Source organism: Poromitra crassiceps (genome assembly GCF_964638095.1).
Source record: "Poromitra crassiceps genome assembly, chromosome: 11".
Classification (NCBI taxonomy): domain Eukaryota; kingdom Metazoa; phylum Chordata; class Actinopteri; order Beryciformes; family Melamphaidae; genus Poromitra; species Poromitra crassiceps.
In genome coordinates this window covers 18,141,860-18,155,114 of record NC_139643.1, presented here as the reverse complement: position 1 = coordinate 18,155,114, position 13,255 = coordinate 18,141,860, and the positions used below count along the sequence as shown (strand labels likewise).

At 42.7% G+C, this 13,255-nt stretch overlaps 1 protein-coding gene across 2 annotated transcripts in view; it reads right to left on the bottom strand.

The window, feature by feature from the left end:
* LOC310785522 (class I histocompatibility antigen, F10 alpha chain-like) overlaps positions 1-13,255 on the bottom strand; it is a 56,490-nt gene that overhangs the window by 27,427 nt on the left and 15,808 nt on the right. For both annotated transcript variants that reach the window (XM_083646638.1, XM_083646639.1), the window contains exons 2-3: positions 7,450-7,722; positions 753-1,043 (exon numbers count right to left, since the gene is read on the bottom strand). In XM_083646638.1, coding sequence (XP_083502764.1) covers positions 753-1,043; positions 7,450-7,722 — 564 coding nt within the window. The remainder of the gene's footprint in view (positions 1-752; positions 1,044-7,449; positions 7,723-13,255) is intronic.

Here is a 13,255-nt window from a genome sequence, read left to right as displayed (position 1 = left end):
GTATTCACCTGCCTTGTTGTCTCTCTCCACCAATCGGTGTTGAGTACCGGCTGTATATGAGTGTTCCTCCTACTTCCTCCTTCATTTCTGATGAAGACTTTGTAGTCGAAACGTTAAAATAAACTGACCTGGGAGCTGACTTTAATTCAGTGTGCGGACTCTATTTACTTTTCTATGTTATCTGCTTTTTGTCCTGCACCTGAGCCTTACAAGCGGATGTGCACGCCCTACCTCTTTCTTCAAGATGTAAAAGAAACCTACAAACCAATAACCCCTACAAATTCAATACGATTTCCAGTCAAGACAGTAAGACGCCATAAAGACACCAACAGCAACAGAACAAGAATTCACAAAACCAAATGGCAGGCCATGCAGAGCAACAGGAAACGGTTAAACACCATTAATATAAAAAGCAATGCACAGCAGCAAGAGACAACAGATCCAACGTTTGTATTATAACTGTTTTATAATTAAATTATAACTGTTTTGATGTGGTTTGCATATGATTAAAGATATGTCTGCCTTGTGGGGTTTATGTTGCTCCCTGCAGAATCTCTCACATGCTGCCTGGATTCAGCCTTTTCCAACAATACAGGTGCATCAGCATTACTAGTGCTCTGAATGGTCCAATCTCCTTTGATGCAAGTGTCTCTGAATGAACTATAGCTGAGACTACACATATTATAATTACTCTAAGTAATGACAGTAGCTTTACAACTATATTAAAAACTAAAATATGGATTAATACATACAGGCTTTTATGAGCTGCTTCAGGCTATATTTCTGGAATGGGTTGAGCCATTCGACACACTCTTTTTCCAGGTAGCCTTTGGTGTACTGGTTCAGGACCCGGGCCTCATCCCACTTCCTCTTGGTCGGTAGGCCATAGTTATCCGGGGCAATCCAGCGTGAGTTGGTGTCATCAAAGGACAGGAAGTCATTTCCGTCGTAATTGTACATCCACATGCCCCGGAGGAACTTGCTGGAGCCGTCAGGCTGGGTGTCGACCACACACCCGACCCTCCACTGAAGAACATGGGTACCTGAAACCAGATGGATTAGCAATTTCAGACGTATAACTATAGGCCAATTATACAGCTGTCAACATTGGAGCTGCGTGCGGAGCGAGGAGTCAGAAAGCCGGGAATGACAGAAACAAAATGAAAACAAGATAAACAAGATGGACATAAACACAAAGTTAGCGAGGGGAGAGCTTCTAACAGTCTCCAATGAAGTAGGGAAAGATCCATACTGGAAACATTTCAACCTCGTTACAACTGTTGAAAACAAACCCATCGGCCATACATTGTGAGGACACTAACGTTATTCAATGCAGCTAAACGGTAAGTCTGCTGTTTTAAATTTCGATATGCTTGCAGTGTTTCCCTTAGAAAAATGTTCAGGCCTGGAGGGATTTCGAAACGTACCCCGACCGCAACGGTGGGGGCCCTCGCTGGCGACGCTAAACTATTAGCTAACCTGTTCGCATCTATGTTCGCAATGGCATCCCAAGTATCATCATACTATTATGGGATGCGATGCGAACAGTTGTATTATGGGATGTGCGTTTCCCAGGCAACGACACACGTTGACACGTTTTGGAAAATAAATAAATCTGGCCTCTCTCTCTCAGAGAAAGAAAACATGTCTTATTATTGTGGCAAGTTGGATTTTGATAGGCTACGGTAGTCAAGTGATTGCAGGCGCATCATAGTCGGTGTGTTTGTAAGAGGGGGAGAGGGACAGACAGAGAGAGAGCTGTCCATTTTAGAGCGTCCGCAGCATGCACAGCACAGAGAGAGAGAGAGATGTGTCGTCACATCGTGATATTGGCATCGGGCCAATTCATTTCATAACTCCTCGGGGCCGGGCCTGAATGTCACGGGCCGGGGCGGGCTGGGGCTGGACTGGATGGACACCCCCAGGGGCATATTCTGAGCCTCCAGGTACAGCCAGCTGCCTGGAAACTATTCCTACATCTAGCGAGAGAGATGACATCATCACCGATGACATCACAATGGGACCTATGAAGACATGTGACATTTCCAACAGATTACGTCATAACCATCCAGATGGCAATATGGCTAGGGGCTGGGTATTGGTTCGATTCCGATTCACAAGGTTCTGAATCGATTAATCACGATTTGATTTGGATTCGGTTAGTGATACTAAAACATGGTTTTTGAGCTGTAACCTGAATTACATGACTGTCCGGTTATGTAACACATCAATACTGGTATTAATATTGACATTTGACAGCAAATATTAAATATCAGACAGTACTTAATGGCTGATACTGTTGAAAATGGCAAGGACCAACCCCCGTCCCAGAATGTTGACAGTATTGCATCTTTCAAAAACTAGGTGATTCCTAGGCTTGCCCGCTGCGCGGCCTTGCCCGTCCTGCAGCTCGCATTTACAGCTTGGCCGCTACGCGGCCTTGCCCCCTCTCCTCTCTCTCCCTCAGTCTCTCTCGTGAGCCTCAGACTGATGACATCACTGATGACACCATCACCGATGAGATCATCACTGATGACATCATATGATGTCATCAGTATGTGTGTGTGTGTGTCTGTCTCTTGTGTGTGTGTGTTTGTGTGTGCCTGTCTGTCTCTTTTGTGTGTGTGTGTGTGTGTGTGTGTGTGTGTGTGTGTGTGGGTCACTGATGATGTCACAATGCATCTGACATCAGTGATGATGTCACAATGTATGACATCACTGAACTATAACCGTGTGTGAGTGAGTGAATTTATGACATCACTGATGATGTAATCAGTGACATCATCACTGAACTATAGCCGTGTGTGTGTGTGTGTGTGTGTGTGTGTGTGTGTGTGAGAGAGAGTGAATTTATGACATCACTGATGATGTCATCAGTGGGACAGACAGAGAAACAGACAGACAGAGCCCTAGCTCCCATACTGATGATGATGATATGCTGTGGGCAGAAATAGCTTCAAAATTAGTGTTTAGTTACTTTTTAACCCATTGATACCTGATGCAGCATTTGCATGTATATCCCTCATTTGTGTGTGTATCCCTTTAAGACCGCAGTTCGCGGTCTTAAAGGGATACACACACAAATGCTGCATCAGGTATCAATGGGTTAAAGTGATAATACGGAAGATTTCAGTTTTCTTGTCTCTGACAACACCAATGGCCATGAGCAGTAATTGCAAATGAGATCCACACAGTGGCGCATACTGTATGTGATGTGGAGGTTTTTTTCTTCTTCTTCTTAATACAATCAAGTTGGCCAGTGGGGGCAGTAATGCAATGCTTGGATGCCAACACATCTCACGCTGAGCAACATCTCAGAAGAAGTTGCTCAGCGGACCCCACTGGAGATCGCTATGGCACATGGGCGGCTGGGCGGGTGGGGTGTGTGTGTGTGTGGGGGGGAGATTTGAGCTGTCAAAACAGGGCTTAGAATTCACTTTGCAAACTGAGGGGGAATTCCCCCCTTATGTTCTTCAGATGGGGGGGATTTATAGATTTGGGGGGGGGGGGATCTATAGACTTTGGTGGGGGATTTTTTCAGCTGATACTATAACCGACAAATATCTGCTTCTCCTGTCCGATAATAAGCAATAATAATTTCACATTTTTGTATTTAAAAAAGGAAGTTCACCTGTAGTTTATGCACACCTGAGTCTAAATTACTATGGCTTTTGTCGTGTTTTTTTTATCTGCAGACTAAGCAGTCATAGGCTTTCGGTTCTATCAAAGCCTTTATTCTTTGTATGAGTGATAAACTTGACTAAAACACTCATATAATATTATATCAGAAGTGTTCTTTGTTTTGTGTTCACAATAGTGATGTCAGTTAGATTTGGTTACATCTGCCTTTCTTACTGTCATGTTACTGGCAAAGTTCTATTGAAGCGAATGGGAAGTCTGTCCCACTATAAACCATTATCTGTGTCGTTCCACTTTATTGAAAATGTTTCCACCTGAGTAAAGAAAAGACTATGTGATGTCGTCTGTTTTTATGTATTACATAAAATATTACATGTTTTCTTTAATCATGTGGAAGCATTTTTCAATCAAGGTGAAAGGACACAGATATTATGGTTTATAGAGGGACTGACTTACCCTGCAATTTAACGTTAGCTCCCGTTAGCTACTGTATAGCCGGCTGTTTATGGAGCCACCGACCAACATAAAACCTTGACGTTTCATTTCGGGTAAAACATGAGGGTTTTTTATATGGATTACGTCAGCTCTGGGAGTATGAAGATCTTTGAATGCGGGGATATTTGGTCACAAGAAGCGGTTTGCTGCTTGCCGAGTGGGGAGGCTACGCCAGAAGCAACGTTCAGCAAAACAGACAGTCGTCAAATGTGTCCGACCAGTTCTCCGTAACGTTGGTTCCGCACCGTCGGTTAACATAACATCGGCGCGCAAACAATTCCGCGACTTCTCCCGCATTATAAATTACAAATCTGTGGGAACTGACAAAAATATCCGCGATTCTCGCAATCCCGCGCCAAATTTTAAGCCCTGGGGAACAAAAGGCTCGCTCCTGGCCAATCCTGGAGCTTGACTGCTGTGTAGGCGGGCGCAAGGTGTGTTCTGCCCAAATCTCCAGTGGGATCATAATAACGCAACAGCAGCAACTTGCTCCGACTCCGCCTACCCTCTCTGGCGGGTGCTGCTGGGTGATGGGAAACACATCAAGAACTGTGCGCCGCTTGTGATATCTTTCTGTTTTTTTAGTTTGGGGGGCGGGGAAAGTGTCACCACAGACAAAGTTCATAAATGTTGCAATACAGAGAGATGCAAGAGCTTTCATCAATGAGCCATAGGCTCAATCACCATTGTGTTAACTCAGTTGAGGATATATAGAGACTTTACAGACATTTATTTACGTGAACATTTTCCGTATTATCACTAAGTTAAAATACAAATTTTGCTTGGATATGAAAAAGAACAAAAGCTGTAAATTGTACTAGGAACTCTAACCTGGTGCATTATTAAAAAATATTACATTAGGAATTCACCCCAAAGCAGTTACAAAATACAAATTTACTTTTTAATTTATTTTTGTCATGACCATTTGGCCCACAATCAACAAGTGTTGCAGTGTAAACTACAGCCCTGAACAACACAATACAGTGCTATGTGCTGCAAGTTGTGCAGACTCTCCAGTGAGAAGCTAAGTGACTGACCACCACCAGTGCTTTCTTTAGTAATGCAGTCAGTCACTACTCCATATCAAAACAAGAGATGAGGCTCCACTCGTTTATATAGTGAGAGGTAACAGTCATGTACGATTCTGTTGGAATGGATGTCCAGGTGATGCCGCTGACTCTCTGCTGACTGCAGTTTCGTTTTGATGCTTTGTTTCACAGATTTATACATGTTTGGGATTATGTCTAGTCAGATGTTTGTGTTGCACCATAACGTAGTGTGGTCACTGGATCGAGTACCTTCAGGAGCCTCTTGAAGCCTTCATTTTTCACATCAGAATACGGGCGTATATCCTTGCATACGAAAGTTGCGATAGCCTCGGTTATTTTTAGGGCACGTGGAGAATTGGCTGGTAATTCTAATGAATCGTTCAGTCTATTTTGTTTCAGTCCAGACGGCTTGTCTTCAGATAGCAGATCTGGGCAATGTCTCATCACGTGGTTTCTGATATTTGTTGTATTTCCACAACACTTCACACACGGAGCCGCTCGGCTGATCTTGCAAATTGCTTTGCTTTTGTCAAGCTCGTTTTTGTTTTTGAATCCAAAATTGTTCCAGACACATCTGCCTTTAGGGGTTGCCGGCATCCGCCATGTTGCATGTGTTGACTTCACCAAGAGAGATCGCTTTGCGCATGCGCGAAGCACGACAGGCAGAAGCTGGTGGTGACGTGAGGCTGCCGGGGATAAAGTTCACCGGGGAGTTGCGGAGGGATAAATCTCTGGGCATATTAATCGATATCGAAGGATTAAAATAAAAATGGATTACAATTTTTTTTAACCCTGCCCTAAATATGACATAATCAGAGATGAGATGTTATGACATCAGCAGTGATGTCACACACGATGCAAGTGAAGGCTATATCAACAACGCATACTAGTGCAAGCCACGTTTGTCCTTTGCCACGTCCAGGTATACGCATCCCAGTGATCTATGTCGAGGAGACTCAGTAGTTCAATGCCACGATGATCAAGCAGGTACAGAAGCGGACGTCAGCTCCATGGCAGAGACGATGAGGGCGACAACTATAACTACTACAACTAACACAACTATATCCCAACCATCCAATGTAGCATCCAGTTGGCCAGCGGGTTATGGGTTCGCGGGACCTCCATCATACTCTAACAAATGAGCCTGAGACAATGCAAGCTAGATACGAGCCAAGCTCATTCCTACCAGAGGAGAAGGTTGGTTGTTCCTACTTAGATGTCTGGTACATTCCCGGCTCCAAGAGCCCGGCCAGATCTCTCCAACACAGAGAAGGCAAGAACACTGAGCTGTATAAGCCATGGGTTGTTGTCAACAAGAGAAACAACTGCATTCTAACTGCGAACTGTACCTGTATGGCTGGGTAAGTTAACTAGTTTCATACGATACCAGAAACTTCACTCTGGCTTTAAAACTGAGCCTGCTGCAGCTTCTGAAAGTAAATGTTCAAAATTTTGATATTTCCCAAATTTCGCGATATTTCCGAAAATCGGCCCAATCCGGCTACTCCTCAGGGTTAATGTGTATATGTAAAAACTGTTTACTAGAACCAATGTTCTAATGGCTTGCAACCAAAGACACCTGCATTAAAAGGGGTGTGAGTTGACAGGATTAGGTAAAACTTTAGTCCTTTTTTGACAGCTTTCCGATTCTGGCGTCCCACTGCACAACACAGTCATGTCTAGCTCGTCTAGCTTCCAGCCGCAGATCAGCTACTTCCCAGAGCTGCATGTACTGTCTTTCTACCTCCGTCTTGCGCATCTGACGCTGCGTGATGTCAGTGTGACGTAGTATAGTTCACCTTTACTGTGAAAATAATAAAAAATAAATAAGTAGAATAAATACAAATAAATTGCAGGGTGGCTGTAGCTCAGGAGGTAGACTCCAATCGCTTTGGATAAAAAAGGTTGGTGGTTCGATCCCCGCCTCCTCCAGTCTGCATGTTGAAGTGTCCTTGGGCAAGATACTGAACCCCAGATTGCTCCTGATGGTGTGCCAGCACCCTGCGTGGTAGCCTGCCTCCATCGGTGTATGAATGTCTGTGTGAATGGGTGAATGTACCTGCTGATTGTAAAGCGCTTTGGATAAAAGCGCTATATAAATGCAGGCCATTAAAAAAATATATATATATACAATTTCTCTGGCATTTCCTCCTTTGTTGTTGTATCGAAAACGTACGGAACCATGAATTTTGAACGGTGAAACAGTTCCTACAGTCAGATGTTACCCAAGATTCCATACTAATGTTGTTTGTTTAACAGGTCTTACCGGTGTCATTCTGCCTCATGCGTATCTTCAGGATGTCGATGTTGTCTTTAAACCACTGCTCTTTGCTCTGGCGCGACCGTGTGCCTTTATCCCAGTAGTCTGCACTCAGCCTCTCCTTCATCCAGGCCTGTTTGGGAACGTTCTTCTGGCTCGTGCTGTCATAGTAGTCGATCATCCGGTCGTCCAGGATACCCATGGCCATGAACTGGTGGATGCCAGGGAGCTGGACGTCCTTGGAGAAGGCCGTGTAGGTGTAGGTGAGGGAGTGTTTCCCTGAGAGTCACAGACAGGGAGACAGACAGAAAGACAGAGACAGATAGTTAGACAGACAGTTAGGCAGACAGACAGTTAGGCACACAGATAATTAAATAATATCTATGGAAAAACACTGGGAATGAATGAAGCATTTATTTGAAGGATAGAACTTAGTTTTGACTCTTGCCAACAATTTATGCCAAGAAGATGACAAAGAAAATTAGTTTCTTGTATTTTTAGATCTCATTACTTTTACTTCCTGGAAAACAGAGTATTGTTATTGATGACATCATGCTGTACCAAGAAGCGCAAATACAAATTCCAGAAATAAATCCACCGCTTCCACCAAATAACTGCCTCTCTCCCTGACTGATCTCCCATTGGTTGATACTTTTGATTGATCTCTCATCACCATGTTATGTCCCGCCCAATATCCTGTTTCTTTCTACAGTACACAAGTCTTTAAGGCTACATTCACACAGCCACCCTTAGTGCTTGAATCTGACTTAGTGCTTGAATCTGATTTTTGTGTGTGGCTGTTCACACAGACTTTTTAAAAGTGGCCCATATCGAACTCCAGTGTGAACAGGTCGCAGACCTGAAGTGACCCGCATACACAGAAGAACAACTATAACAAACTATAACATCACATGCAGCACACTGCTGTTCTACGTAAACCCGGAAGAAGACATCAGTAAACATGGGGGTAGCTGACGATGTTGTTTCATCTGTTGTTTACGGTTTAATTTACAAGTTATTGTGCAGTGGAAGCCAGTGAATACAGGAGCAGATGATAACGAGGAGGAGGAGACAGAGAGCCAAAATTTTAATGATGGCATTTTGTGGAGCAATAGCTGCTACTTCTTGCTAATACATATAAGGTCTAAAACCTCACTGTCCCTCCACTGATTAGCTTCCTCACAGCTAGAGGTCGACCGATTAATCGGCCGGCCGATTAATTGGGGCCGATTATTGGCATTTTTTTTTAATCGGCATCGGCCTGCAAAAAAAAAAAAAAAAAAAAAATTGGCAGGCCAGGCCACCGGGCATTTGCCCGACATGCCCGATTATGCAGTCCGCCACTGAATGTGAGTCTTCTCATGCACCCATGAGCCTACTGTAACGTTACGTTTCCTCAGTCACCACCATCTTCTGCAAACACACTTCTCCCATCAAATGACAGCAAATCTAAACAGTTACATTATTATTATTATTATTATTGTTAATGTATAGAACAGTGCATGAATGAGTTCTCTGACATACTGCTCTCTCGCTATAGCCTACCAGTCACTACTGAAATCTATACCGCATAACCCAATGTATTTTTCTATTTAATAAAAAGAATAATCAAAAACATGTTACTGTACTGGCTAAGATAACATCTTATATTAGATGTAGGCCTACAGTATAATGTTATATTCGATTTTCAATGTGCATGAATGGATAATGGAAATCTAGGCTACTAGATTTCTTTAAAAAAAAATACCAACAGAAGAATATTGCACATTTTTTGGGGGCGCTACCCACACGTTTAGCTGTGTGTTTCTCATTCCACGAATGCACAATCCTTACAAGTTCTACCCCGTTGTAAAGGTGACTAATCAGGCTTTCCAACTATATAAAATACAATACCAATTGGTATTATTAAAGGGGAGAAATAATCGAGCAAAATAACGTTTCCAAACTTTTTTTGAGGAGTTTATTTTAATCGTATTTTATCGAATGAAAAAAATAATAATAATCGGCATTATATATCGGCCATCGGCCGCCCTGCTCTCTAAAGATCGGCATCGGCCATTGAAAAAGCAATATCGGTCGACCTCTACTCACAGCTGTCCTCCATGTTTGTAATCACAATCTGCCCGCTTGGTCCTCCCTCCTCCCGCCAGCGCAGAATAGTGACGAATGTCGCTCTGGAATGGCGTAAAAGTCACATTGAAGCATTAAGTCAGATAAGGGCCAGATGTCTGTTCACACTGGAGTCACATTCCAAAACATCAAATTCGAATCTGATGTTTTTCCACATTTGAAAGTAGCCCAGGTCGTCTTTAAAAAAGTTACTTTCAATGTGACTTGTACTGTTCACACAGTCATGAAAAAGACTGACCTGAGTCACTTAGGGGGGAAAAGATTAGATTCAAGCACTAAGGATGCTGTGTGAACGTAGCCTAAGACGACAATCATTGCTTCATTGAAATCCTGTCAGAAGTCGTTCCATTCTGCCAGAACTGAAAGTGAAGATCGCCCGTCGTTACAATACAGTAACGACTACAGCGAGAGACTGGCTACTCTCATCCAATCACATCTAAGCATGTCTAGCTTTGCTGTCCAATTATGTCTACACCTTCCCAGCTTCCCAGCTTTGTCGTCCAATCACCTTTCCAGCTTCCCAGCTTTGTCGTCCAATCACAGCTCATCATGTCTAGCTTTGCTGTCCAATCACTTCTACTCCCACCGCCCCCCCTCCATCGCTATCGTCCATTCACGTCTCATCAATCCCAGCTTCTGACATGCTATGTAAACAAACACAGCAGCATCACTGTGCATTGTGCAATGTGCATCAACTCATCCTCTAACTCCAAAGTTTTCCACACGAAGGAACTGTAAGTACAACATGAATTATGTCATTGTATACTGCCATTGTAGTGTAGAGACCAGACAAATAACATGCATGACGTAAGCTCCAATTTTACCCCATTCTACTTTATGTAGCTAACGTAGGTTAGACAGTCATTGCAATAACGTTGGTTTATTTCAAAGAACATGCATGACGTGAGCTCCAATTTTACCCTCGAGTCATTCTACTTTAGGTACCTAACGTATAGACAGTTATTTAATAACGTTAGAACATATTGTCATGCAGTTTTAGCACACTGAATGAGATTTAGCATAATGATATGTTGTATTCAGATGTTCCCGTTGTTTTAACACAAGGCTTAATTTATGTTTAGCCATCAATAATTGGTCAGAAAAAAAAACTTAAGCTACTTAATATGATTGTATGTAACCCAACTGTAAAACAAGCTACTGCATACATACTACTAGCCTAGGAGCTGAAATGTGTAGTGGTTCTCAACCTGTGGTACTGGCAGTCTGGCACCACTGTCATATGATGGTAATTTCTGTGGTGGTAGTAGCCTACTTGGTGTAAAAAGGTTGAAAGACAGTCAACAACGCCTCGACGTCGTCCAATAATTTCTGATAATGGACACCTCGTCGTGCATTAACCCTTACACATATATATATATATATATATATATATATATATATATATATATATATATATATATATATATATATATATATTATATATCCGAATGCAGACCAAGTTTAATGAAAATCGGCCCAGTAGTTTTGATGTAATCCTGCTGACAAACAGGTATTTGAAAGATGCCCAACACTTCGTAAGCGTTTGGGTTTAGAGATGTGTTCCAGCCGGGATTCAAACTTGTCACCTTCACATCCATAGTCCCCCATGTCATACTTAGTGAAATGTCATATTTAGACACATTTCTCAAATTAAGAGGCTCAAAAGTACTTCTGATGGGCAGCAGAGTCAATAGTAACTCTCAATTCACTTCATTTGAACCCAATTTTCTCTCTTTTTCTCCTTTCCCCCTTCTTCTCCCCTCCATCCAGACTATTGTTCCCCAGCTTTAGCGGAGGAGGTAGAGCTGTCGCCTGGGAATTGGAAGGTTTCTGGTTCGAGGCTGGCTCCTCCCGGCAGTGTGCCGAAGTGTCCTTGAGCAAGACACTGAACCAACTGCTCGCGACGAGCAGTTAGCACCCTGCATGGCTGCAGACGCCGTCGGTGTGTGAATGGGTGAATGTGAGGTATTCATGTAAAAGCACTTTGGGTAGTCGATAGACTATATAATGCGCTCTATAAATACAGTCCATTTACCATTTTACCAAAAAGAATAGGGTTCCAGCCCCGCCTTTTCTGGGGTGAACCCCTAATTATCAAACGAAATACAAATTTCAAAGATGCCATAGCTGTCCATATTTACTTTCACTTACTGTGAGGAGGCAGGAAACTCTTAACTTACCGCTGTTTACAGTCAGCATTGTCCCCGTGAGCGATTTTTCTTTCCGGATGATGGCGAAGGCTATGCGAAGGCATAACCCGCCCCTCTCTGCCTCTGATTGGCCTAGCGTCAAACTTCCATCCAAACACATTCGCTTGGCTATCCTGCATTACATCTCCTTCTACAGTCTGTGGTCAGACCGTCAGACTCAGTGGGTCAGACTCAGACAGACAACAGTTACGCTTGCTAGCCTGCATGAAAGAGACCAGTGTGTTTATGTTTTTAATATAGTCATATATCTATGGTTTATAACGCTGCCGCTGCTCTTGGCAGTGCACGTACTGTATGTAGCCTATAGACAGAGAATGGATCAAGGGTGATATAAAGGGTAATTTACAGTGAACTAATTTAGCTCATTGTAACACAAGAATGACATGTATTTGAATTAAAATATTAATAGTCATTGCATGTGATAACTCCCCTTACTGGAATTTGTTTACCTGTTCTGGGGTGTCTAAAATCACTGGTTTTCACAGTGTTATGGCACTGGGCACAGTTACCACAGGGGTAGTTTCCCTGCTTAAGAGGAGCCAGGAGAGTCTGTTTAGGATTAGGCAATATGTTCGCTCTAACCAATTTATTCCTCAGGTTAGGTCCTCTTTTATACACAAAAAGAGGTGGATCTTTAAAATGTTGGGTGAGGACTGGATCAGTAGTCAAAATGTGCCAATATTTCACAATGGTGTTCTTAATAATGTGAGCATGAGGAGTATAAGTGGTAATACAAGACACAGAGTAATGTCTTTCTTTTTTGACAATTTTCTTCAATAGGTCACATCTAGACAGAAAGAGCCGTATGATATGCCCCATCGATACATAGAGTAGAATAACCCCTTTCTAGGAAGCGTTGTTTCATTTCCAGAGCCTTCTCTATGAAGTTTGCATCAGAATGGCAGAGGCATCTCAGTCTATAGAATTGACTTTTAGGTAAGGCATTTTTTAGAGCTCTTAGATGGGCACTTGTAGCTAGAAGAAAAGTGATCCGATCAGTGAAACACTGTGAAAACCAGTGATTTTAGACACCCCAGAACAGGTAAAAGAATTCCAGTAAGGGTAGTTATCACATGCAATTAAAAAAACGTTGTATACTTGTTGAAATGTCCATGTGATAAACTTTATATCGGTAAAACCAACCGTCCCCTTAAACAAAGGATCAGTGAACACAAAAGTTCCATAAGACGCCAAGATGTCAACTATCCAATAGCTTGTCATTTCAATAACGACTCACACCCCATCTCCTCCCTCAGGTTCCAGGGCATAGAGCACATTACTCTTCAGAGAGGGGCTGATGTTGACAGGAGGTTATGCCAGAGAGAGCTTTTTTGGATCCACACCCTAGAAACTTTACAACCTCTGGGTCTAAATGAGGATTTTGACATGAGTGTTGTGCTCTGAATAAATTACAATAGATTGTATATGTTCTATGTTATATGATGGCTACTGCCTGATGTTTCCTTATTGTA